At 37.1% G+C, this 26,771-nt stretch overlaps 1 protein-coding gene across 1 annotated transcript in view; it reads right to left on the bottom strand.

The window, feature by feature from the left end:
• Positions 1-22,869, bottom strand: part of tacr3a (tachykinin receptor 3a) — a 41,543-nt gene extending 18,674 nt beyond the window's left edge. The window contains exons 1-3 of the mRNA XM_067403914.1: positions 22,494-22,869; positions 14,790-14,978; positions 14,002-14,152 (exon numbers count right to left, since the gene is read on the bottom strand). Coding sequence (XP_067260015.1) covers positions 14,002-14,152; positions 14,790-14,978; positions 22,494-22,861 — 708 coding nt within the window. The 5' untranslated portion in view covers positions 22,862-22,869. The remainder of the gene's footprint in view (positions 1-14,001; positions 14,153-14,789; positions 14,979-22,493) is intronic.
• Positions 22,870-26,771: the final 3,902 nt, after the last annotated feature.

Raw genomic sequence — 26,771 nt, 5'->3', positions numbered from 1 at the left:
GGGCTACTTTGGCCTGAGGTTCACAGTGAGGGCTACCCTGCCGAACCAATCTCCATGGGCCCCTCACTCCTCTAGCACATCACAAGCTGTAAGCTTCTGGATGGGATTGCTGGTCTTTCTCATGCGGGACTTAGCATTTCATTCAGGGCTTCAGCAAAGGATTAGATGTTGATCGCTTCATCAGAGAGAGGGCTGTTATGCTCTGGAAATAAAGATGCTGTTGAGCATCTCACTGTAAGGTTGAATCAGATTCAGAGTTGACAACCATGCTTTCCCAGACTGTGGAGGCACAGCGCGGCGCATAAATCACCTTGCCCCACCCCAGTGCTTTTTTTATGGATGTGCTTGTAAAACTTTGGCAGTATTTAAGCATATTGGTGCCAATATGGAACACCAAAAGTGCCAAAATCTGCGTACATTTTTTTCCTCTTACTACCCGCGATGGTCGGTCGGCAGTGCCACTAGCAGGCCGCCTCTGAGCCAGGACTGATGCAGGAACTGCGCATGGTTAATGACCACGATTTAAAGTCACAGTCCTCAGCCAGATGATGTCCTTCTTGGTGGTCCAGAAGTGCCCCCTGGCTAAACCTTGCAGAGGTGCGGGATGTCACTGAAACTTTTTCAAAGGCTCCTGGGGCATATGACATCTGCAGCTACAGTAACGCCATTAAGATTGCTTCATTTCAGGCCGCTTCAACACTGGCTTCACGGCCGAGTCCCGAGATGTGCGTGGCACACCGGGTTCCCATTACCCTATACTGTTGCCAAACCTTTGACCCTTGGTTGGACCCTTCTTTTCTACAAGTAGGAGTTCCCCCTTAGAACAAGTGTCCAGGCATGCTGTGGTTGCATGGATGCCTCTGTCACCGGCTAGGGGGCCATGTACAACGGGAATGCAGTTTCGGGTATTTGAAAGGGTTCTCAACTGCACTGGCACATCAACTCCCTTGAGTTGTTAGCATTATGTCTTCTGCTGGGCCAACTGAAAGTGCCGCTACAAGGCAAGCATGTTTTGGTCCATACAGACAAACTATCAGCACGGATGCACGGGCACACAGCTGGCACTGGGGCCTACGGAAGTATGCATTTCCCCTTGTGAGCCTTCTTGCACAGACACTGTGCAAAGTCAGGGAGGATTAGAAGCAGGTCTTGCTAGTTGCGCCCTATTGGCTCAACCGGACCTAGTTCCCAGAACTCATGCTCCTCATGACAACCCCTTCTGGTGGATTCCTCTGAGAAAGGATCTGCTCTCTCAGAGACAGGGCAACCATGGCCAGACCTCTGGAATCTCTACGTCTGGTCTCTGGATGGGACCCAGAGGACTTAAGCGATCTACCCCAGTCAGTGGTAGATCACTTCGCTTATGCCCTGAAGTGGAGCCGAGAAGACCCCCGGAGATGCCCGATCAGAGCTGTGCTTTTCTTCCTGCAAGAAGGGTTGGAGCGAAGGCTGTCTCCCTTCACCCTTAAAAGTGCATGTTGCCGCCATTGCCGCACATCATGACACATTTGATGGTAAGTCTGTTGGAAGGCACTCTTGATCATCAGGTTCCTTAGGGTGGCGAAAAGATTAAATCCTCCTTGCCCTTACTCTATACCCTCTTGGAATCTGTTTCTGGTGCTAATGGCACTTCAGAGACCCTCCTTCGAATATGTGCAGTCAGCTGAGTTAAAAATACTGTTAATGAAGACAGTACTCCTGGTTTCATTGGCTTCCATCAAGCATTTTTCAGTCGACGAAGCATGCTTGGAATTCAGCCCAGCTAACTCCTACGTTATCCTGAGACCCTGACCTGAATATGTGCCCAAGGTTCCCATCACTCCCTTCAGCAACCAAGTGGTGAACCTGCAAGAGCTGTCCCTAGAAGAGGCAGACCCAACTCTATCTTTGTTCTGTCACATCTGTTATGAAGGCCAGCAGAAGGGAAAGGCTGTCTCCAAGCAAAGGATGGCCCACTGGATAGTGGATGCCATTGCCTTAGCGTATCATTTCGGGTTGAGAGACTAGAAGTGTTGTTTCTTCCTCGATGACAGATATATGTAGAGCTGCAGGCTGGGCGACACCCAACACATTTGCTAGATTCTATAGCCTTCGTGTAGAGCCAGTATCCTCCTGTGTACTCTCCCTTAAAGGGATAGTTCACCCAAAAATGAAAATTTGATGTTTATCTGCTTACCCCCAGGGCACCCAAGATGTAGGTGACTTTGTTTCTTTAGTAGAACACAAATGATAATTTTTAACTCCAACTGTTGCCGTCCGTCAGCCGTATAATGTGGGTCAATGGGAACTTCTTTTATAAGAGTAAATAAAACTTGCATAGACAAATCCAAATTAAACCCTGCGGCTCATGATGACACATTGATGTCCTAAGACACGAAACGATCGGTTTGTGCGAGAAACCGAACAGTATATATATCATCGTTTTACCTCTAAAACACCACTATGTCCAACTGCATTCAGCATTCGCTTAGTAAGGTCTGATTGCGCTCTGACAACGGAAGTGATGTCTCGCGCTTATACTTCAATGAGCGCTGGACATTACTTCCATTGTCAGAGCGTGATCCGCAGGGTTTAACGCTACATCTTGGATGCGCTGGGGGTAAGCAGATAAACATCAAATTTTCAATCCCACATGTGTATTCTTCCGACGTAACGTCTCTGTTCCCTCCTTCAGAGAAGGGTTACATACGTAATCGCGATGTTTTCCACAATTTTCAAAATGCATGACTGCCTGCCAGGTTTATGTTTTAAAAAACGATCAAATATTTATTTATTTTTTTAAAACTACATGCATTAACTTTCAGATCATGATCCAACTCTGAAACACACAAACACACATAAACAACATCTTCCAAAGAATTAGTGAAAAGCGTGCCTTGAAAAGAGAGTGAAGGGCAGCTATTGTGACATGATCACAATGAGTCTGGAGGTAAACTCATCAACCAAGCCTTCCAATCCATAATCATCAGAGCAAAACTCACAGGATCACTTTCCTCAGGCTTAGATTAGTGTTATTAACAATTTTTTGCAATCCAAAGTAAGCATTGCCTCAGTAATCCTGAAGGCAGACATAAAATGTGCCAGACTGCTTCAGTGAGGCATTTGAACCATGAAGCCTAAATCCTACAAGTGAAGTCAAGTGCAGCTGCCTAAAGCTGTCAGCTAATGTGACAATGTGTGAAGTTGTAATGACAAAGTTTAAGTTTCACGAGTTGTTGCATAGATGTGAGTTTGCAGGAAAATGCAGGACACATGAGATATATATTTATTACTATTATACTATGTTAAATATGGCTTTACATTAGTTGGAAAGCCTATTTGCCATTACATTAAATGATAACATGTTTTAATAAGCTTTGTTAATTTTTACCGGCCTGCACTCCACTTGCCCAGGTTCGAGTGACACAATGTCATTTACAGGACCTTTTCATTCTGCGAGTAACAGGCTCATATGTAAAAATAACATTTTATAATAAAATACATTTCCTTCACACGTTTTTGAGTTTCAAACAGGTGGTTTCCATGCACTGCCATTATAAAACTTAGGAGCATCATAAATTATTCATTTAACTCCGATTGTATTCATCTGAAAGAAGAAAGTCATATTCACCTAAGATGGCTTGTGGGTTAGTACATCATGGGGTAATTTTCATTTTAAAGTGAAATAATCCTTTAAACGCATTTAACCGGATTCAGTGCATCTTGAAGATGTTTTTGTTGGATCTGATAGATCAGGATGTTCTTATCCAGTATGCATCTAGATGAAGTTCTGGCTGGTGTAGCTTAATGACTTATGATGAAGGTCACACTGATTCCTTCTCTCCATCCAGTCATCAGTAAAAAACTTTCTCTTTAGTACCACTGCATTGTTTTCTCCACACTAGCTACACTATGACGGCTGCGGGAATGGATTTGTAAATGATAGTATCATTTTTAATATCTTATTTCTTACTGTGGTATTGTAAATTCAGGGAAGAAAAAAATAATACAGACATGGTCACCCTAATAATCAGATAGAATATAAAGTATGCATATTTGGCGCTGGAGGGCTTCGAGCTCTGAATTTTGGCCCAAACATAGAGTACTCCCCCCATATCTCTGGTTAGGATAGTTAAATTTTACCTATCAAAGGTTTCAATACCATGAAAGCTGGTTTCGAGCCCTTTCCAAATCTGTTTTTTCTTCTTTCAAAGAAGTAAATGTTTGTAATTCAAGAGCACTTTGGAATATAGACCTAAGGTTTTTCTTGTTTTAAAGAAGAGACTTGTCAGATTAATGTAGAAGTGAAATAAATTAGGAAAGTGAGATAAAAAAAAAAGATGCAGAAGATTAAGTTTATGAAAATGTACAAATATCATTGTTTATATTTTATAATAATATATTACAAAACTTGTTTTACTCTTGAACTGCATGAAAATGTCAACATTAAAAGCCAAAAATGTCAACATTCCAAATTTTAGGTTGAAATATTTCAAAAATGAGCTTTCAGTAAGATTTTGTTTGGGCGCAGTACCAAACTTTTTCACTAGATGACATCCAAGCTCCATTACTGACAATTTTAGGGGGCCTCCATTTATTTGAGTGATCTGAACCATACATTCATACATTTTATGAAGTAGACATATTATTCAGAAGTAGTATGGGCAGTTTGGCAGTATTTGATTTGAATTCAACCTCTAATAAACATAATTAGAACACGTGTGTTCATTATAGCTGCGTTGTTCCCTTGTGCTCCACCTTCTCACAATAACACTGTATTAGAAAAAACAAAAAAAACAAAACAATGGCCTTTTTTTTTTTTTTTTTTTTTACCTGGGTGTGTTCTTAAACAGTTAAGACCGCTTTGCCACTATAAATCTGAAATGAAAGCTCAATTTTGACAAAACACTTTACTGAAACTTTACTGAAATCCTTCCATCGCTTTTCCCAGATCGCATATATATATATATATATATATATATATATATATATATATATATATATATATATCAGGTCCGTAGCCAGCCTATCGAAAGGGGGGTTTCTTTTTTTTTTCAAAAAGTGGACCTTTTTGCAGTTTTTCTCCGCCTTTTGTATTTAATTATGAGGTTCAAATACTCAATTTTGGTGACCTTTGTGCTGGATTAGCTTGTCTGCTGGTGTCTTAACTAGCACGCTTTTTCATGCACCTAAGATATTTATTGCATTGTTGTCAAATTGCTTCCTCATGTACCACCTTTGTCAGTCCATACACAGTTCTTAAAGGGTCATGAAACCCTAAACCTAAATTTCTGAGATTTTAACAGAGGTATGTGTGTTGAACACCATTGAAGACAATGTTAGCATCTGTTAGATTTAATAGTGGGGGGAAATGGTTAAATTTTAGTTTTTATACGCTATTTTCGTCTTCCGGGTTTAAAATCTTCATCCTGTCCACGCCACAGGCTTTGACGTGGCAGAGCACGATAGTGCTTTGATGACTCATCGGTGTTTCATAATTATTAACGAGACTGAGTTTTTTATCCAATGAGAAGACACTCTCTTAATTATTCATGACACCACGTGGATATTTCCAATGACGAGGACGGTTAACGGCACTAAACAGTGAGAGAGACTGACTGACTGACGGTGCGTGTCCGTTGGCGCAGAGCGAGCGGGTAAGCGCGAGTGTTTTCGGTTCATTCCTATGGAAGTTGAGCCGCGCGTAAGTTAAATGCTCTGGTCGCTTGCTCTGCTCCAGTCGACACGCAGACTGACTGACTGAGCGTGTTGCAGGTTCGGCACGTAGATTTATGCTATGTACGCAAGGTTTTTTTTAAGCGTTATTTTATTTTTATTTTTTCAAATATATGCATTATTGTGTGTATATAAACAACTATATATTTTATAATGACTGTAATTACACATGTACATTAATATGTTTTAAATAGAATTTCGATTACTGTAGGATATATGTAGCAGGGCATTCAGTAACTCTTGAAAAGATAAAAATAAAGTGTCAGTGTATTTCATTCGATTTTAACTTTTCTTTTTTTTTTTCTTTTTTAAATGTAGTATTTCCTCATGTTTTACCACTGATTTTTAGTGACAGTCGATATGCATGGGCTACTGGCGATGAGAGTTTCCCCCCCTCTCCTTTCCTCTCCTCTCCTCTCCTCTCCTCTCCTCTCCCCTCTTCTCACAGCCACCACGCCCATTTAAGTTGCATTTTTCAAAAAGATTGTGAGCTAGACTTGAGCGGAAAGAGGGGGGTTTCATGACCCTTTAAGTTTAAAGACCACACTAACAACAGAACAGATTTAATAAACTTTACTGAAATATTAATAATAATTATTTTCATCATCATTTCTTGACTCTCTGTCAATGCCTCTTTGCTTGTTGCTGTATTTGTCTTGACACTTATGCTAACCATGAGCTCAGAACGGATCATTAACGCTACAGACATAACACTCTCATATAGGCATCATAAATCAATATACTAATCATTCCAGATAATTTACCTCAAGCGGTCTGCTTTGAAGTTCTCAGAGGAATAAGACACGCACCGAAGGAAAAGCATTTCCATTGGCTCCAGTCTGCCGGTGTTGGCCAATCACAAAAGTCGATATTGCACAGACAATATCACTGAATATCCCACTATGTTTTATTATTATAATTACGCTACGGTTATATTGCTATTATATTGTAGACTATTGAGTGGATAAAATATAGAAATCCTTTTAATTAATATATATATATAAAATATAATAAATATATATTAAAATATAATAAATATATATTAAAAAAAAAAAAATATATATATATATATATATATATATATATATATATACAGGGGCGGACTGGCCATCGGGAGCACCGGGACATTTCCCGGTGGCCTGATGGTCATTCGCTGCCGCTGTGCTGTCGATCAGACTGACGTGCAATAGGCTGTATGCAACTGCGAATTAATTGACGCACTTATGAATCTTCGAATCAGAGCGATCGCGGAGTGAAAATGACACCACCACATGACCCAACATCAGCGAAGCACTGCCTAATTGGCTATATCCAGATGCAGGCTTTATCTTGAAAAATAGTGCAAAAAATGGAGCGTAAACGCAAAGGAGGAGCAGAGAGGGAACGCATAAAAAGGAGAAAAGCCCTGGCCACAGACGCAGCAAGTTGCTGCAAAATCCCAGCCATGTTCGCCGGTAAGGGAACAGGTCGGTCAGAATTACATTTACATAATATTTACCAGGGGTGGGGGAAAAAATCGATCCGTTCGGTTCTCCACACTCGGTTCGGCACGCGCTCGGACCGCTGTTCAACTTAAATCTGACGAAGCATCTGTAATATGGTTTAATATAAATAACACGTAAAACAATCAGGGTTCAGTTAATATATGTTTCTGTTGATGGATGAACATTCTGGGTTCCCAGACATTACAACAACATGAAAAAATAAATAAAACCGTGGACAAACCATTCACTCTTGTTAAATACGAACACTGTATCAGTGCATTCTCTTAAAGTGACAGTCTTTATATTAATTGAACAGCAACAACGAAGAAATCACTCACTGCTCTTGATTAAAAAGCTTTTGTAACTTTAATAAAGAATAATCTTTAATGCAATGCTGTTTTACATTATTACTTTATTCAATTTCTGTACCAAGTCAGTTTATTTTATTTGTATCTTTAATCTATTATATTTAATTGTGCTGTTTTTTGTAGTTAGAATATTCTAAATAATATGAGAAAATATATATATTTTTGAAAGTATAGTTTTTCCATAAATATAGCACATACAACGCCGTTGTAACAACGGTACCGAAACCGTGACTCTAAAACTATGAAACAAACCGAACCGTTTGTTTTGTGTTTGTGTTGTTTTTGTTTGTGTTTCTGATACTTTTGATATACTTGAGTTGAGCATTGGAAATATATAAAATATAAATATTTTAACATGTGAATATGTATCTTTTATTATCCCTTCTTAAAATGTGTAAGCCAATTTTATATTTGTCTTTGGTGTGGTAGTATAGATGGTCTATTCCTAGTGAGTTTTTGAGGGTTTATTTATTTATCCATTCATATTATGAATGGTAGTCTACCTGTTACATCAACTAACAGGGTTACCCTATAAGTTTAGCAGGCTGGTGGACACATGAATTTGGTGCAGCAGAGGTGGCCTGGGGTGGAGTCAAATTCCCGGCCTGATTTACTGTCCCAGTCCGCCACTGTGTATATATATATATATATATATATATATATAACCCCTCCCCCCCCCATCATTCAGAGGCGATGCTTCTTCACCGTTGCTTTGAAAAGTGTATTGCGAGAACTCTCTCTGAACTGCACGCGCGGCGCGGCACGCACACACACACACACACACACACACACACACACACACACACACACACACACACACACACACACACACACACACACACACACACACACACACACACACGCAAAGACTATAGAATAGTCTTAAAGGGACTTTACGTGAACCACCCGAACCCCCCTGCCTATGGGCATGGATATATATATATATAGTGCCCTCCACAAATATTGGCACCCTTAGTAAATATAAGCAAAGGCATCTGTGAAAAAAAAAACTACATTGTTTATCTTTTTGATCTTTAATTAAAAAAAAAATCACAAAGTTCTAACCTTTCATTGAAGGAAAAGAATTGAAAATGAGGGAAAAAGTTCATTATGAAATAAATATTTTTCTCCAATACATGTTTGCCACAATTATTGGCATCCCTAGAAATTCTCTGAAGTATATTCCCATTCACATTTACATTTTTTTGCACACCAGGGTGACTAGGAGCATGAAATTGTTGCACAGTGACAATTGTTGAGCATGAAACTGTTCCACGGGAGTTCAAATATGTGTAAACACAAAGGACAAATTCCCTTAATCATTCATCACAATGAGAAAAAACAAATAATAGTTCTGATGTGCAGCAAAAGATCGTTGAGCTTCAGAAAATAGAAAATGGGTATAAGAAAAAAGCTAACGCATTGAGAATCCCTATTTCCCCCATCAGGGAAATATAGTTTCAATCAACTAAAGATGTTACAAATCTGCCTGGAAGAGGACGTGTGTCTAAATCGTCCTAATGCACAGTGAGTAGGAGAGTTTGAGTGGCCAAAGACTCTTCAAGGATCACAGCTGTAGAATTGCAGAAATTGGTTGAGTCTTGAGTCTCAGAAAGCCTAAAAAATTATCAAACAGCACCTACATCCCCACAAGTTGTTCGGGAGGGTTTCAAGAAAAATCCTCTGCTGTCATCCAAAAACAATCTCCAGCATATTCAGTTGTCAGGCTTCAAACAGGCTGGAACTTCAAACGGGACCGGGACTTCAGACGGCTTCTGTGGTCAGATGAAACTAAAAAAATGCTTTTTGGCAGCAAACTCACCAGATGGGTTTGGTGCACACATGGATAAAAAGTGCCCCATGCCCACGGTTAAATATACTGCTGGATCTTTAATGCTGTGAGCATATTTTTCTGCTGGAGGTCCTGGACATCTTGTTCAGATACATGGCATCATGGATTCTATCAAATACCAACAGATAAAAAATCAAAACCTGACCACTTCTGCTAGAAATCCAATAATGGGCTGTGGTTGGATCGTCCAGGACAATGATCCAAAACAAACATCAAAACCAACACAAAAATGAGTCACTGAGCACGAAATGAAGCTTCTGCCATGGTCTTCCCAGTACCCTGACCTGAACCCTAAAGAAAATGAGTGGAGTGAACTGAAGAGAAGAAGCACCAACATGGAGCTGGAATCTGAAGGATCTGGAGAGATTCTGTATGAAGGAATGGTCTCTGATCTCTCCTCAGGCATTCTCCAAACTCATCAGGCATTATAGAAGAAGACTCAGAGCTGTTATCTTGGGAAAAGGACATTGCAATAATTGGGTGCCAATAATTGTGGCCAACATGAACTAGAGATAAACATTTATTTCATAATGAGCTTTTCCACCCATTTTCAATTCTTTTCCTTCAATGAAAGGTTAGAATTTTGTGAATTTTTTTAATGAAAGATCAAAAAGATAAACAATGCAGATTTTTTTCACAGCCGCCTTTGCTCATATTTACTATGGGTGCCAATATTTGGGTGCCAGTATGTATATATATATATATATATATACATATACAGCTATGGAAAAAATTAAGAGACCACTTAACATTGATTTCTGAACTTGGAGTGGTCTCTTAATTTTTTCCATAGCTGTATATAACAATCCCTGCACATAGCACACAAACATTGCGGAGATGTGTATTTGATTTTTCATCTTGAATATGTATGTTTTAAAGCATTTGCTCCTGCCAGATGTTATATAGACATTTAGAAAATGTCTTAAAGATATTTATGATTTAGATTATGTAAAACTGCTTTTTAAAAGATCTTTATCAGATGTTTGTACACAACAGATGTTTAAACCTTGACGTACGTGTGCTATCAGTTCTACTTAATAGTGAGAAATTGAGCTGGTTTGGGAAAGCTTCATCAAAAAACAGCATACAGCGTTAGTAAGATTATCTTAAGTGCATGATTAGAAACATTACCGGGAAGGCTTGCTACAATTAGATTTCAAAGAACACTCACACTACTTCAAGCTGAATGTATACGACATAAAACAGATGTTCTTTTAACATCTCCAGTCCAAGGCTGCCCATTATGTGCATCATTCATTCATGTTTAAAAAAAAAAAAAAAAAGAGTCTCTATTGACTGCTTTTTCTGGTTTGTCAGTGGTACACAAAGCCCTCAAACAGATAAGTATTTGTCACCCACCAGCTTCTCAAAGAGTTTCATCTGAACTGACAATGAAAATAAAAATGTCCCCAGGCTTAAATGAGGGTCTTCTAAAGGCTGAAAAAGATGTTCATGCTTCTGGCTTCCCATAATCACCTTTACACATCATATAAATTGGGGGCATATGGATCCCACAAGATCTAACCGGCTCAAAATACACATATTCAGCATGCCAGCCACTAATGGAGAGAAGGAACGTGATGAGGGGGCAGCCGTAAGGAGCGAGCAAGATGCAGCGTTGATCGAAATGGAAAGCCAGCACAGTCGCAGCAGCCGTTAATGAAACATATAACCAGCAGACTGAGCTCTGAATGCTATTGATTGGAATGTAGAATATATAAAATGCCTATTGAGCCAGTGAACAACTGTGAGTGAGCTACGTTGCAAGACCAGATTCTGCCCAAATGCATGTTTTCTCTTGAGCTGCAATATTTTTCCACACTCTCACTTCATTTTAATGCATCTTAAATAGCTTATCACATCATTCTCAGTCACATCATTCTCACTTAATGGTCCATCTGGCTTTAATTAACTAAGTTTTTTACTGGCTGGCTACACTTAATGGTGTCTGCAGGATTCTCGTTCATGGTACACAGAAGAGCACATCGAGGTGGCACTAATGTTTTAAAGGGGCGGTTGCATGCGATTTCACTTTTTTAACTTCAGTTAGTGTGTAATGTTGCTGCTTGAGCATAAACAGAATCTGCAAAGTTACAGCGCTGAAAGTTCAATGCAAACGGAGATATTGTCTTTTAAAGTTATGGCATTTTATTGCCTACAAAAACGGGTGGTTTGGACTACAACAAGCTTCTTCCCGGGTTGGTGACATCATAAACCCTTGCTATTAACATAAACACTGCCCCCGGGAACACGCAACAAAGTGGGCGAGGCCATGTAGCGCAGCATAATGAAAGCGGAAGAGTTGTTTACACCGAACGCGAGCTGTGCGACGCGACGCGTCAAAAGATATAGAACCCATTATTATCTGTGATATTTTCTACACTGGATGCCGTGCTGAAGACAGATTCCTGAATCTACATGAGTTTAATGCTGGATTTACACAAAGACTTTTACTGAAAGATGAAGCAGTTCCCACTTTAAAAGCAGAAGCTGCTGTTTATCAGCCCCAAACTGTAAGTACGTTTTATTGTTTGTCTTTTAAACGTAATGTTATAGTTCTGTTGCTATTTTTAATGCATCTAGGACGTATACAAAGAGCAACTCGTTTTTGCAAGCCAGCTAAATTCTAGTGCAACAAACTTCTATGTTCATAGACAAAAATGCGACTATTCAGGCATGTATTTACTACAGGAAAGCTTTAATCAGGATAAAACTGTATATTGAAAGCTAACAAACAGCAGTGACAGCTTATCTAAACACTTTGACACAAATACTAAATGAAATACCATTCATAAACATCCTTCAAAAGCCGCGATTGCAGAGGTTCTACTTTTTCCTCTTCATCTGGGTCTGATTCGGCTCAATTTGATACAGCAATGTAGGCGCTATTATTTACTTTCCACCTAAGCGCGTAACTACGAATGGTAAGGGGCGTGGCGTTTCCGGACGCTTCAGCGAATCACGACAGACTGGGCCAGCTACCAACCTGCTGACCAATCTGAGCACATTGCGTATGTCGGAGGGAGTGGCTTCATAGAAGCAGGAAGTCAAACGAGCCGTTCATATGACAGTGGAAACAGAGGTGTAGAATTAAGATAAAATATATGAAAAATACAGCATTTAAAAAAAAAAACGAAGCATTAAGACATGTTAAACTGTGCCCCCAAAACACAATCAAGCCTAGAAAAAAAACATGTAACCCCCCCTTTAACATAAGAATCACAACCCAGAGACACAATGTATCACACTCTCCAAAGTTGATTTTCATGCAAATTCAACAGAAAACAAAAATAGAGCTCTGATTGTCATGACGACAGCTAAGTTATCAACCAGAGCTGCTTCCCACATCAGTCAACAGGAAGCCTACTGTAGCCTACTAGTAAAACTACAGAAATAATTTGTTGATTTCGGTACACACTGTGAAAGAGTAGGAAATTGGATGCAGAGCTAGGCTTATGAGTTTAAAGCCCCCAATACTTTTTTTTCTAGTCTAAAACCATTTTTTTCCCCAATGAGAAGCTTTTGATTACTTTTTCTTGATTAGTTTAACATTATCTACGTCAAAGAGTGCTATAGATCAACCATGGTAATTTGTTAAGTGCTTTTCTGTGCAAATGCCTCAAGCTGAACCTTTCGTTTGAAATGTTAACATGAAAAACAACTCATTTTGCATAAATGGACAAAGGCAAAAGACAGTGAGAAAAATCCGCCTTTCCTTGTCCTGAAAGTATAAGAAAGTATGAACTTGGGCTGTACGAACAAATGCAGAATGTGTTCATTACGTTATCACTTTGATTAATGAGCACTACAGACAAATGAGACACACCGGTTTAATGCTTTAAAAAAAAAAGCATGCATATCTGTCCATTGATTCTTCTTTGAGGGTTCAGTTTTCTTCTTTTTCACTTCTAAGAACACATTACAATTTTCTACCTGAATGACTTTTTCTTCTGAGGAACATAAAAGGTATTTCTGAGAAATGTTTTTTTTTCTCCATGCATTTCAACTCAATGATTCAACGGTTTGGTTAACTACATTCTTCAAAATATCTTAACATTTTTTTTTTTTTTTTTTTTTTTTTGCATTCCACAGAATAAATAAATAAATACAGTACAGGCCAGATTGACATGCCAGATTTGTGTGCTGCCAAATGCTGCTGTAATGTCCACAGCAGAAAAAAATGTTGACATTTAATTAGTTTGACAGACATGTAGCCCATTTCTCTTTTACCATGGCCAGCAGAATTTGTGTGTAAAAATCCAAAGTAAAATACAGCTCTGTCTGGGTTGATCACTGTCAGAATCTTTTTTTTTTTTTATCCTTCTCTTTTATGACCTGCTGAACTAACCAACCCTTTCCATTTTCTTTAGAGAACTTCATTCTCTAATATCTTATTGATCTTACATTTAATGACCCATTAAACCCATTAAAAACCTGGAATTTCACTGCCCAAACCTTGGCGACCACCAGCTCTTGGAGGATCGCTCTTTATAACATCTCTCCATTCTCTTTTACTTCTCTGCATTTGTACTTCTGCTCTAGAATCAAACTGAGTGAACCCCTAAAAACATGAACTGCTTACCTTTCTTTTGGCCCGCAGTTGGCCCTGATAGTTGTCTGATGAGTCACCAGGAATCTCTCCTCCCCAAAGAGTCAACCCAACAATAGTGTAGTTAATGCCCATGACCACCAGGGGCAGAACATACACCAGCATTGCCACGATTATATGATACCTGTAAACAGAGAGAGAGAGAGATAAAGCTCAGTGCATTTGCTGTGACAAACAAGGGATTCACTAAGCAAGCATCACTTGCACACTCTGTGATACTTACTTTTTGTTTTATGAATGTTGTTTGTCTGACTGTATTCAACTCCAAGAGAATTTGGGAAAAGTCCAATGAGGCCAAAAATATCTGAGACAGCCAGATCTCTGACTCTGTCAGAGGCTAAATAGTCAAAATTGTGGCACAAATCCAACAGTGTGGTTTCGAATTTATTCACAATTTCTTGTCTTGAATCCAACCTTACAGTTCTGCAATAACTTGAAGAAATAATGCAATCTCAAACTTGACAGATTACTCAGATACAGATTCTGGACTGCAATCAAAAAACTTGTGAATGTTGAACTTGAATGTTGAATCAAAAAACTTGTGACTGTTGACACTGACAATATTTCCATACAACAGCAATGTGCAAACTTAATAGAAAACATGATTTAAAAAAAAAAAGAAAGAAAGAAAAGATTTTATATTATTATTTTTGTTAATAATAACACTATATTAATCATTTTGTATTATTATTGAGAACTACTACTACTACTATTATAAATATAAAAAAAAAAATGTGCATGCATATTTAAATAGCTCTCACATGAAAGGGTCCTCTGAAGGTCTCGGCCAGGCAACGTAGCAGAGTGTACGCTTGGGTAATTTTTTGATGGTTGAAAAGAAACACAGTGGAAAGGCCAAAACCACAGCCAGCACCCAAATACACACAATGATCACCTTAGTGGCTGTGGCTGAGAGTCGTGGTTTCAGGGGATGGATGATGGCCATGTACCTGTACAACACATACAGATAATTGTTCAGTCTCATGCCACACACATAGTCTGAAAAAGCTTCAAATAACATCAGTATGATGAAACATCAAAGACAGATTGCAGTTGAGCAGTTTTCAATTTATAGGTTGTGTGATGATCTAATAGCTGATTAATAATTGGGCATTCATTTCTGTTCTGTTGAAGGTGTGAGCTAAATTTTTCTGTCAGATGCTACACAAGAGTTCAACCTGCCAAGTACATACAACATTTCATAACAGAAGGGTAACATGAAGAATTTAATTCTCACTCCAAGCCTTCTTTTAATCATTTGGAAACAATGATTAATCATACGCCATTGATTACTTCTGAACTCCATAATGTGGGTCTAGCCTCTGTGCTTACCATATTCACAGTCATTCAAGAGTGATAATAGGCCATTTGCTTTAATGATTCCCTCATTGTAAGCAGTGAACGGCTTGTCAGACAATCAGTTACTCTTGGGCAGAGAAGGCTATTTACGGGATATGGACAGCATGGATGTCAAAGCACATACTGTGTGAGCATCTTGGATAAACAACAGTAAAGACTACGGAATTGTACAGTGTATTAATTATAAAAGTCATGAATATAAATACTGTACCCGCATGTGTCTAGTAAACATTCACAAATGTAGATTAATTAATATATTGCTGTTAAATACAGCTAATTATGTCATGCTGTGATGTGTTGAGGCAAGTTTCCACAATCACACAAGCAGGCACATTTTATGAAAACAATGCAATTTGGCATCCCATTACTTTTTTAAAACATTAAAGGCACAAATCCTATTGTTTTTCTTTGATTTACAAAAAAATAAAAAATAAAAAAATCAAAGTTTATGAGTAAGAATAAAATAACATTTGATCTCAAACTAACAAGCAATGGCTTAGAAACCTCTTAATTTATGCTAATTTTGCAAACGTGTTACTTGTATCGCGTCGTGTCTAACAACGCCCTTCAGCCGTGAATTATTCACGATATAGCACAGCCTCTCATACCACATTGCTTTTATAAAACGGTTACCACACAATACAAATATTAAAGCCAAAAAATATGTATCAATGCAACTTTCATGAAGTAAAATCACTTAAAAGCCTTCCTTCCGCCAGAAAAAAATAGTCCCTGACCGTGAACAGCAACAGAAGTTACATTATTACGCCATTAGATGGAGGCAAACACTTTATGCGTCTTTATGAGTGTGTCAGTCAGTAGCAAAGACTTTTACATTGAAAAGACTGAATTGTTGTGAACACGGGACAAGACGCAACTGACAAATGCTTTGACTAGCGACTGTCAGTCACGGGAAAACCTGTTAAAAGGACAAGATAATACATTGGACGTATATATATATATTATATATATATATATATATATATATATATATATATATATATATATATATATATATATATATATATATATGATTTCAAATTACATGAAAAAAACAGTACTAAGGTGATCCACATTACACATTTTAGGTAATATAATCAGACTATTTTTTTAATTACTTTTGACCTAACTCGTTTATCACATTGTTGTAATGTTGAGGAATGTTGACAAAACCCTTCTTAAAAATGAAATTATCTATGTAAATCCAGTGGTCAAATACTCTGTGGCCTCTCAATTTTCCATGTAATTATAGCCACCTGACTTGTGGCTGGTCTGTGTGTGCAATTTCACAATACTAGAAGACTTTCTGAATGTATATAAACAATATAATTATTAATATAATCAATAAAAAGTAGTCTGATTACACGTATGTTAAAATGTCATATAAACTAATTACAAGTACATTTTTGGAATCTGATTAAATAACCCAGATTACATGTAATCATCTGCTACCCGACACCGTATACACATATAGTACATACATACATACAGTCAAACCAAAAATTATTCAGAGATATATTTTCTTATATATTTTTACTAGTGGGTGCAGGACACTATAGTTCATATATGTAAGTGAGGATAGCAAAATAAAGTAAACTGACATATTAGACCCAAAAATTCTTCATACAGTGGACTACCAGTAAAATTTATAAAAATTTGGAACCAAAACTTATTCAGACACTGACCATGTTTTGCTTGAGTGTTATCTGACATAATTAAGATTATTATTTCTGACAAAGTTTAACTCTGAGATCTTGTCATAATTTATTAAACTATAGTGAATAAACTGTATTAAATGAATGAAATGTTCAAGGTGTCTGAATATTTTTTGGTTTGACTGTACATACACACCAATACATATCACATACACACCAGAGCATTTGATGTTAGCTATTTGAGAGTTTCAAGCCCTATTGTGTACTCTCTTCGTGGAAAACATCAGCTAAATGTAAAATAAGTCACCTAAATAACATCACATTCAAGTGTAATGCCACTGATGACAAACTGTTTGAACTGAGATTGAACCTAATGGCCTCCACTATTCGTCAAAAATGTTGCACATAATAGTTTCATTAAAGTTTCATAAACCAACAAATGGACCAAAATGAGGTTTTTGTCAGCAATGCCATCTCTCTGACAGGAAAATTAAACATTTATTATACTGGAAATACTGTCTGGGCAAGTGGTGTCAGCACAAATCTCACACTTTCCTCCAAAAGCAACTGCAAGCACACTGACCCACTGCAAATTCCTGCAGTCGTCACAATTGCTCTGTACATATAAGAGTAGCGACTGCCTACCAGCAAAACAACAGTAACAGCAAATGTGGGTTGTGAAATACGTAGCCTGGAGCCATGAGCACTATTTGACATTTTGAGCACAGGAAATAGCTGTGAAGAACACTTGAACTGAATTTGGTTTTCCATTGTCTGATATAATTCCCCTCTTGCAGTAACTAAGTTTTGGTTGCTAATGCGTACTGGTAGCAAAAAACAACAACGCCCTTTTCCATTCCATACAATAAAGGGTTACTTATTTCACACATTTTGTTGTTGTTTTTATTCCCCGAGGTTCACTTAATAATATTAGTAAAGGTTCTGTGGGCCAAATCAGTCATAATATAGCTTTTTATGACCATATGTTTCATCCTTCAGTATCAAATGTAAGACTACATTAGACTGACAGGATCTGGAAAAAAGCTGAAATGTGCAGCGCAGACTGTTCATATCAAACTGACTTGATTAGGGACCTTGAAAAAGAATATGAATCCTTGAAAATATGAATCAAATCACTTTTAGTTTTAATAAACATTTAATAAATGTTTTCACAGAATTTTAGATTTGGATTAGAATTAGTAATTTTTAGATTTTTAATCTCAAAATATCAAATGAAAGATTGATTTGACTATGATAGGACCTTTTTAATTGAATTGACTGTACCTCTGCTTTCACAGTATTGTTTATGAAAGCCATGTCATTTTTTGCTACAGTTACATCCTCAAAACAAATCCAATTTTCAGAATCAATCAGTATCATATCAGAATTGTAATGCAAAGTGATTCAGATCATCAATTGCCAAATCATCTTTTAAGCATATCTGAACTTATACATATGGAAAACAAGCGAGAAACAGTTGACTGAATATAGCTTCTGTTGATTTTAGAGTGATCTCCATTCATATTAATGAGCATTATATCTGATGATCCTGACATTTAACTAGAAGTCATAGGGGTCAACCCTAGAGAGAAACACAAGCTTCAGGTATCAGTCTTAAACATACTCAAAAGTTATGCTGCTTCCATTATTTTCACTAGTGCAATGTGACAATTCACTTTCTGACATGACTTCCACTGAAAGGACACAGAAAAAGAGTGATGTCTGTCAAATATACAGCTCTTGCACTCATTGTACAGCATTGCATAACTCTGACATTTGTCTTTCATTTATTCCAGAATTCATACAGCTCATAATGGCATCAAAAATAATTTACCTAAGTAAGTACCCAAATACACTGATATTTGCACATTGTGCTGAACTAATCGTCCATATCTGGAAGGTTACTGATGAAGTTCAAAAGTCCCATTTAATATGCATTATGTTCACATTATTTAGTTAGTGAGATTATTGTCTGAGATGTCTAATCAGAGGAAATAACAGCAGGGTGCTGAGAGCAAAATAATGATTAGATGGCACAGCGTGATATCTTAAAGGGGTGAGAAGGCAGCAATCTTCTCAAAAAATAAATAAATAAATAAAGATTTTCACATTTACCTACGCAGATTATGCATTCTAAAGATCTGGGCGGGAAACAAAGACTTCTTAAAAGTTCCAAAACATTGCTTGTGGCAAAATGACTTGACTCAAACAGCACTGTGACTCTCTGAAATATTTAGTATTCAGTACCTTGTGGCTTCTATTTCAGTTCTCCTATCAGTTGCACTCATTCACATTAGTTTGGACTGTTCTTTTTAAAATCTCGATTTCAAATAACTGCATCTGATTAGAGGCAAGGACGGATCAAGATCAATGAGCGCTAGCCATTGAAGCACAAGCTCTCTGGTAGTGCTAAATGCAAACTATTTGTCTCTCTCTGTTGATTCTGTTTATGGAGAGAAGAATTAATTTACAAGTCAATTGGTGCGCATTCATTTCGCTGTCTAATAAGTTTGGGCAAAATTAATTTTATGGTGCACAGTAAAAAAAATAAAAAGCCAATGAGGCGACCTGCTTAATGTAAAATAAAAGTTTTATTAGGCTACTGTACATGATTTTTTCAAAAGTAATAAGCATTTCTTTAGAAGTAAGGCCATTTTAATGAGCGAAAAATTACTAAGTGCTTCTTCACTGTGACAAATTCTGCTTGGCAACCTAATGTTTTAAAGGGGTCATGAATTAAGAAATTAAAATTTCTTTGATCTTTTGACATACACACAGTGTATGCGAGTTTAAATGTGCTAAAGAGGATGTTTTGTTTATACATTTTTGCAATATTACTTGACTAACTATCTTTACTAACTGATAAAAGACTATTCATTAGGTGCACTGAAAGGAATAATATTAATATACATCATCTGTGCATGAGGTAGGGCCTTAAAAACATCAGCCAATCATTTACGCGATCATCGCATAAGCGATTGGCCCTCTGGCTTGTCAATCACTACCGTGACGTTCCTTGTGAGAGACGAGTGCGGCTGCGCGCTCCAGTAACTTTCCACACTCCACAGGCGCCGCATGCATGTTTGAGTCCGACATAATGAATCCAAATGAGTCCGACATAATGAATCCAAAAAACACGACACAGCGAATGCCGGTGGTAAACACTCGTTTTCCAATACTCATGCACGAGTTTTGGGAGGTGTTCCCTCGAAATGAGCTGTGAAGGAGGGGGGCTGTTCTTACGCATGTGCTCATTTCAAAAACTCACTAACAGTCTTTGGATTCTCAGTCGACGAAAAAATCCTCTCTATCACCTTTAACAGTGACTGAGTTCTGGATTCCCGGCAAAACTCCCGTTATAATCAATGACGCTGTCTACACTGCACACTGAATCTCTTATTTGCACTGTTGGTTCTGACGAAGTTGCAATGACGAGATCACTGCATTCATTCATTCTCTGTCATCGGCTACAATGCTTATTGCTGCAAACTTTCATACGACGGGAATAGATCTAAATATAAAGCTACAATCAACACTTTTCATGATAAGTTAATCTCGACAGCTGTAGTAGTAAAAAAGTAGCGAAACATTTCGAGAGAGTTCCACATGTAACACTAGTGTTTATATGCACAGATGTTAGCCAATCACAGCAGTGGGCGTTTACATTACAGTCTCACAGCCGACACGCCCCTTCCAACAGAGCGTTCTAATCAGAGGGCTAAAATCAGGGTAGAAAAATGGCCTTTTATTCCTAAATTATGACAATTTTTAATGTAAGAATCATACTAACGTTATAAGTGCACCTCAGGAAACATTGTAAAATAATACCAAAAATGCAGTTCATAACCCCTTTAAAGAATACCACTGATTTATCATCAAAACCGAATCAATTAAATTTTGAGCTTTTCAATTCGGGCTAAGAAGAATTATGCCATAAATTATTGCTTAAGAATATTGTTTCAATTGCGCCAGTGATTTCATTTCCATGAAAAGAATGAATGTGCATCTGTCTCAAAGACACCCCCTGAAGGTGCTGTAGTTAAGTTAGCAGAGCTCAACGATCCACAATCATTGTGCAGCCATCCACTTCAAGTCAACCATTCTGCGTAAGCAGGGACTGCCTGAGGCACTTTTCCTAGTAAAGAAAAATGACAGGCACACATGGAATACAAACAAATATCAAAATATACATAAATAACTGTTTAAACCAATCTGAATCTGTCAAATCTATATGAATCCATATCAAAGGACAGACTTAAAGTGCATATAACTCTTCCCGAGACTTTAAAAAAGAAAAAAGTATCATTAAAAGGCTGAAAATCATGGGACAAATTGTCACTCACATGAGATCACAGCAATAGCAAACCACTGCAACGATCTAACAATCCAATCAAGTCCAAGTCCTGCCCTATATTTTGCCTTGGTCAAGAAGCCGTTTCACTCAGATATACGTCACAATAGGTAAGAAAAGTCTATCGCAACTTCTGTTTCAACTTTAATCAACATGCAGAAAGCCATTTTGTCGTCATGTGACAAAAAAAGAAGTTGACCTTCAATTTGATTATTTACAATAATGCTAATATAACAATAAGAATAATATATTTGTCCTTTTATGAAAAAAATGTTTTTGGTTAAAGGTGCAATATGTAATATTTTCTGTCCGCTAGAGGTCGCTAGAGGCCTATTCAAAACAAAGGCGTAGCTAGATGACACCGAGTTTGAGAGCGGAATCTTGGGACATGTGGTCTCCACATCACAGCCAGTGGAAAATAATCAGTATAGGACTCAGGCAGAAATCATGTTCATGGATGCGATTATTAACATTACTGTAGTATGAAGCAGAGCAGGACCGAGTGTTGTGGGAGCTGAACGAGTCGGCTGGAGCAATTATGCAACACATGCCACGAGCAGCGGAACTTTTATTATGCCGCGTCTTTGGTGTTTCCATGGTTTTTACAAATTAAAATGGGAAACCGAGGGTAGCGCGGGAATGACGCAATTGACAAGCGACTCCTCACACGTCCCGGAGACTTGGTTAAAATTGCAATTTTCTCATGATTTACAAATAGTTGGAAACATTTGGGATATTGTAAGTACTCAAGTGAACAAAATATATAACACTGGCCTAGTGGTTTTTGGATATTTTACTGCAACATTCTTACATATTGCACCTTTAAATGGAGCAAGATGTTGCAAAATACATTAAATTTGTTCAAATTAAATAAAATGTTTATATTTTTTTAATATTTTGATCGATGGTTATACTACACTTTAGAATTAGTTTTTTTCCACATGAAACCCTTATATTAAGAAATGCTGCATTTAAATGTATTGCTGGGTTTTGTGTGTCTGATCCTGCACTTCCAACTTCCAAATGAATGACAGCATGCATTAAAACAACATTTATTGAGTTCTCGCAGTGATTTAATGTTAACTTCACATGTACTCTACCTGTCGACTGCTATTGCGCTCATGGAGTAAATGCTCGCAAACACTGAGGTGACGGGGAAAAAGTTGTGAAATTTGCAGTAGGCTTCTCCAAAATACCAATCACCGTGCGTGGCATAAACAAAATTAATCAAAGTGTTGAAAGCGGCCATCGATGCGTCTGAAAACGCCAGGTTGAGCAGAAAGTAATTGGTGACGGTTCGCATCCGCTTGTGAGCCAAAATGATCCACATGACGATCAGATTCCCGAACACCGCGATCGCTAGGATGGAGCTGTACGCCACAGACCAGAGCGCGACGCGCCACGGCGGCTGCACGAACTGGTTTGTAAAGTTCCCAGTTAGGTTAGATCCATTTTGTGGCGGTGCCATGGCGAAAATGTCCAGAAATCTTCTGATATAAAATATCTGAAGTGGACTGGAGACCACGCGCGACGCACACTGTTCCAAATGCGCGCGAGAGAGTCCTTTGCTCAAGCGGAAAACGGCAACATGTCACTTAGAAATGGTCGATTTGGTGGGAATCGATGCCAAATTGACCTGCTGACAAATTCTCTAGTCTTCTCTATCGACACGTAAATCGCTTCTAAGTTCTTAAAAGCGCGTGATTGTCTCTTGACTCCTGTTGAACGCATCCACGAGCGCAACACACTCTGTAGTCTGATGCAGCGCCGTGCACAATGTGACAAGTGGACTAACTAGTGCTGCTGGGAGAGAGCGTGATCGATTGATTCACGGTGTAGAGTTAAAGTACAGACAAGGACAAATTGGACTGAATCCTGAATTGAATCAATAAGTAAAATACATTTACTAAACAGCTAGGTCAGTGCCCAGTAGTTCAGAAAAAAAAAAAAAAAAAAAAAAAAAAAACCAGCATCTATAGGCAGATGCTGTTGTGCACACACACATAAAAAATTGTTATATTCCATCATATATGGGCCATGATCTTTATTTTATGTGCATTATTACAGCATTATTTAAAAAATAAAATCTCAACATGAGGTTGCCTCAACAAAAAATATAGACTGTGTTTCTACCAAATTTGGTTTTTGGTACAATTCAAACAAGTTATAGATACATTTATATGCGTAATTTAAGGGGGACATGTCCCCACCACTTTTTGTGGATCTATGTATTTATTCACTCATGTGAAGAAACTCAGGACTAACAATATAGTATTGTATTATAGTATGGATGATTTTTCTGCAGTTGTTATTGTACATAACTGATATAGCATTGTATATTAAATATGTGGGTCAATGACATGATGGGTCATTTTAATTTATTTAAATTTTTTGTCCAAAGGCCTTAATAATAATAATAATAACTAAAAAAAACATGACATCCAGAGTAGATCTAGATCTGTTTTATTGAATTTTAAAGGTTTTAATTATATTTGGCTGATTATAAAGCTATTTTAAAGATTCTGAAGTGTCAAAAGGTCATTCGGTTTAACTGTCCAAAGGCCAATACAGCACAATTTCATGTGTGATTAAAATATCTTAAAATGTAATCAATGTATATTTTTTTTATTCAGCCATGATTTTACAACATCATATATCAACATAGTGCAAAATTGTACTAAAATTATGTGTAGAAGTCATTACGTTGTTATGAGAATGTCTGGAAAAATGAATTTCATTGATGTCATTCGGAGTAACCAATATAAAGGGACCATTTTGGATCAAGTCATGCTGTCAAAATCATGTGACAGGATGTGACATCATTCAGACACCTGCAAATGACCACATGTTCATGAAGCAAAGTAACAAACTCTCTTTTAACTATTTGAAAAAATCTTGTTTTCATTTGCTCATATCCATGTCCCGAAACATCAGGTCATTCGGTACAACTGCTAAAAAACATGGAAAATGTTGTAATATTTTAAAAACTAAACTAAAAAAGTACTAAATATAAAATGTTTGATTGTACTTTTGCTAGCTAGCTACATATCAGCCTGTTAGCATTGTTTGAAAATACCGTCATTCGGTTTAACCAAAATTTCAGTTTTACCGAATGACACTTTTGGTTATACTGAATGACTATATCATTCGGTATAATTAAGTCATTCGGTATAACCAAAGGGGCATTCGGTAAAACTGATTTTTTGGTTAAACCGAATGACTTTTTTGGTGACAAGTTTTGTCCATCTTGTAAAAAATGAAAAAGGAAGGGATAATTGATTATAAAAACCACATAATATCATTGTTAAAACTTTAAAATTAATTATATCTCCATTATGTTTTTTTACACTTTTAAAAACCTTATTCATCAGTGACCGATTTACAATCCTATAACACACACACACACACACAATCTTTTTTAAAACAATGTTATGCCACTGAATAATCTGCATGAGACACATGCAACAATGTTTATTAACCACATCGTGCAATTGTCATATTGGTTCCTTGTGGTGCTATGGTAACAGACAATCAATTTTCATACTTTTCACAGTGAAAGCACTAAAACCAAAATTATATTATGTACATATTATATTAAACCAGACAGTTTAGACAAACTCATTGGTTAAAGTGTCAGTCACCATCTTCCTAGCATCTATATTATGAATTTGTTTTATTTTTTAAACCCTGGGCTAAATGAAATTCAGTATGCAGTAACATGTGCACATATTGTAACCTTGAGAGAAATGTAAAATATGGCTGGGGCGATGAGACTGCTTTAGAAAGGAACTGCAGTTGAATGTGATGCAGATTTTATGGTTATCATATGAATATTTGAGGACTGTAATAAATGCAATGCATGTTCTCTCTGCAAAGGTACAAACAGGATGTAAATGACAAGCCTCAATTACTATTAAGATCACAAACAGCCTTAAATACAAAAAACTATAATCAAAAGCAAAGAGTTTTTATTTTTTAATAATAATATTAGGAAAGTCTATCATTCATCCCCATGACAGGTAAAATGTCTCTTAAATAGGATTGAGTGGCATTATTGCAACTGCAGGGGATTTGGGGATTTGTTTCTTAGCAGATATTCAGGCTAATGAAACAAATTTTGAGGACGTACACATTCATTATCTAAAAGATTCTCATTAACCATAACCTGCATTCATTTAATCAGTGAAGAAGCTTATTATTCTATTTTACAATCAAATGAACAACTTCAGCTCAATTCCATGACACTGAAATTAAAGAGAAGAATTAAAACATAACAGATTTAAGAAAAAAAAAAACTGCTCAAACACTGAAAAAAAAATGGTGTTGAATTTACTATTTTCATTCAGAAATTGTACATTTCACAAATGATTACAAAGAAAGTAACATATTAAATTAAACATTAAATTTTAAAACAAAAAGACTGAAATAGTATTTTCTTGTAAAACATATACTCTATTAATCTAGTGTAGAAAGTTGTAAAATATTAATTCAAAACATCTAAAATACCTTGTAAAAAAGCCAAGGGTAAACATACACACACACCAGCGCCATAAAAGTATAGTCTGTATGACTTATGCTCTAAATGTTAAGTCTATTCCTGTGCTAAAACTGTCAAATCAAATAAAAAAAACTTGACAAAACAACAGTATGCATGTTTGGAAAAACATGAGGGTAAGTAAATAATGTAGTAAATCCAACCAGCTGGCTTCAATATAAATAGCATGATTTTAATGCTAAAAATCAATGTCCCTTAAGATTCATTTGGATGTTGTGAATTGGCTGACATTAAACAGCATGACTACTGTGTTTTCAAACATCTGGGCCATGGGGCCTTTTTTGCATTGCTAATATAGAAGTTTCTCTTTCCTATAATTTGAATATGGATTCATCATTTGATGAATACTGTGCATTATCTAATGTGCTGGGACAGATATCACTAGTTTTCTGGAAAAGACATCATGTGATTCGTGCTGAAATACCTCCGCTTTTCCCTTCACTCGCTCAGAAAGCATGATAAATGATGAGAAGTACAAATTAAATTGACTATTTCTTCATACATGTGTTCTACATCTTTCATCTAGACAACCAAACAACTAAATTCAATAAATAATCCCGATAAGAGTTTCTTTACAGTAATGGCTCAGATGCATAAACACCAGTGACAGAGCAACATGCTTATCACATTCTGCCAAACGTTGAGCTTGGTGGTTCATTAGATCTCATTCTGCTGGAGGTGATACAGAAAACAAGCCACGCTGTTAGATACATATAGCACAAGGTCAGAGTTAACTCCCAGAGCCTTAATAAAAGATAAGGATAGCCCACCAGACTATTCCAGCAGAAGCTTCAAAAATGATGCCTCAAATGCCATTCTTTCA

The sequence above is a fragment of the Chanodichthys erythropterus genome, chromosome 12, assembly GCF_024489055.1.
Source record: "Chanodichthys erythropterus isolate Z2021 chromosome 12, ASM2448905v1, whole genome shotgun sequence".
Taxonomy (NCBI): Eukaryota; Metazoa; Chordata; class Actinopteri; order Cypriniformes; family Xenocyprididae; genus Chanodichthys; species Chanodichthys erythropterus.
Note: the sequence above shows the minus strand (reverse complement) of the source record. Positions and strands in the feature narration are given on the sequence as shown.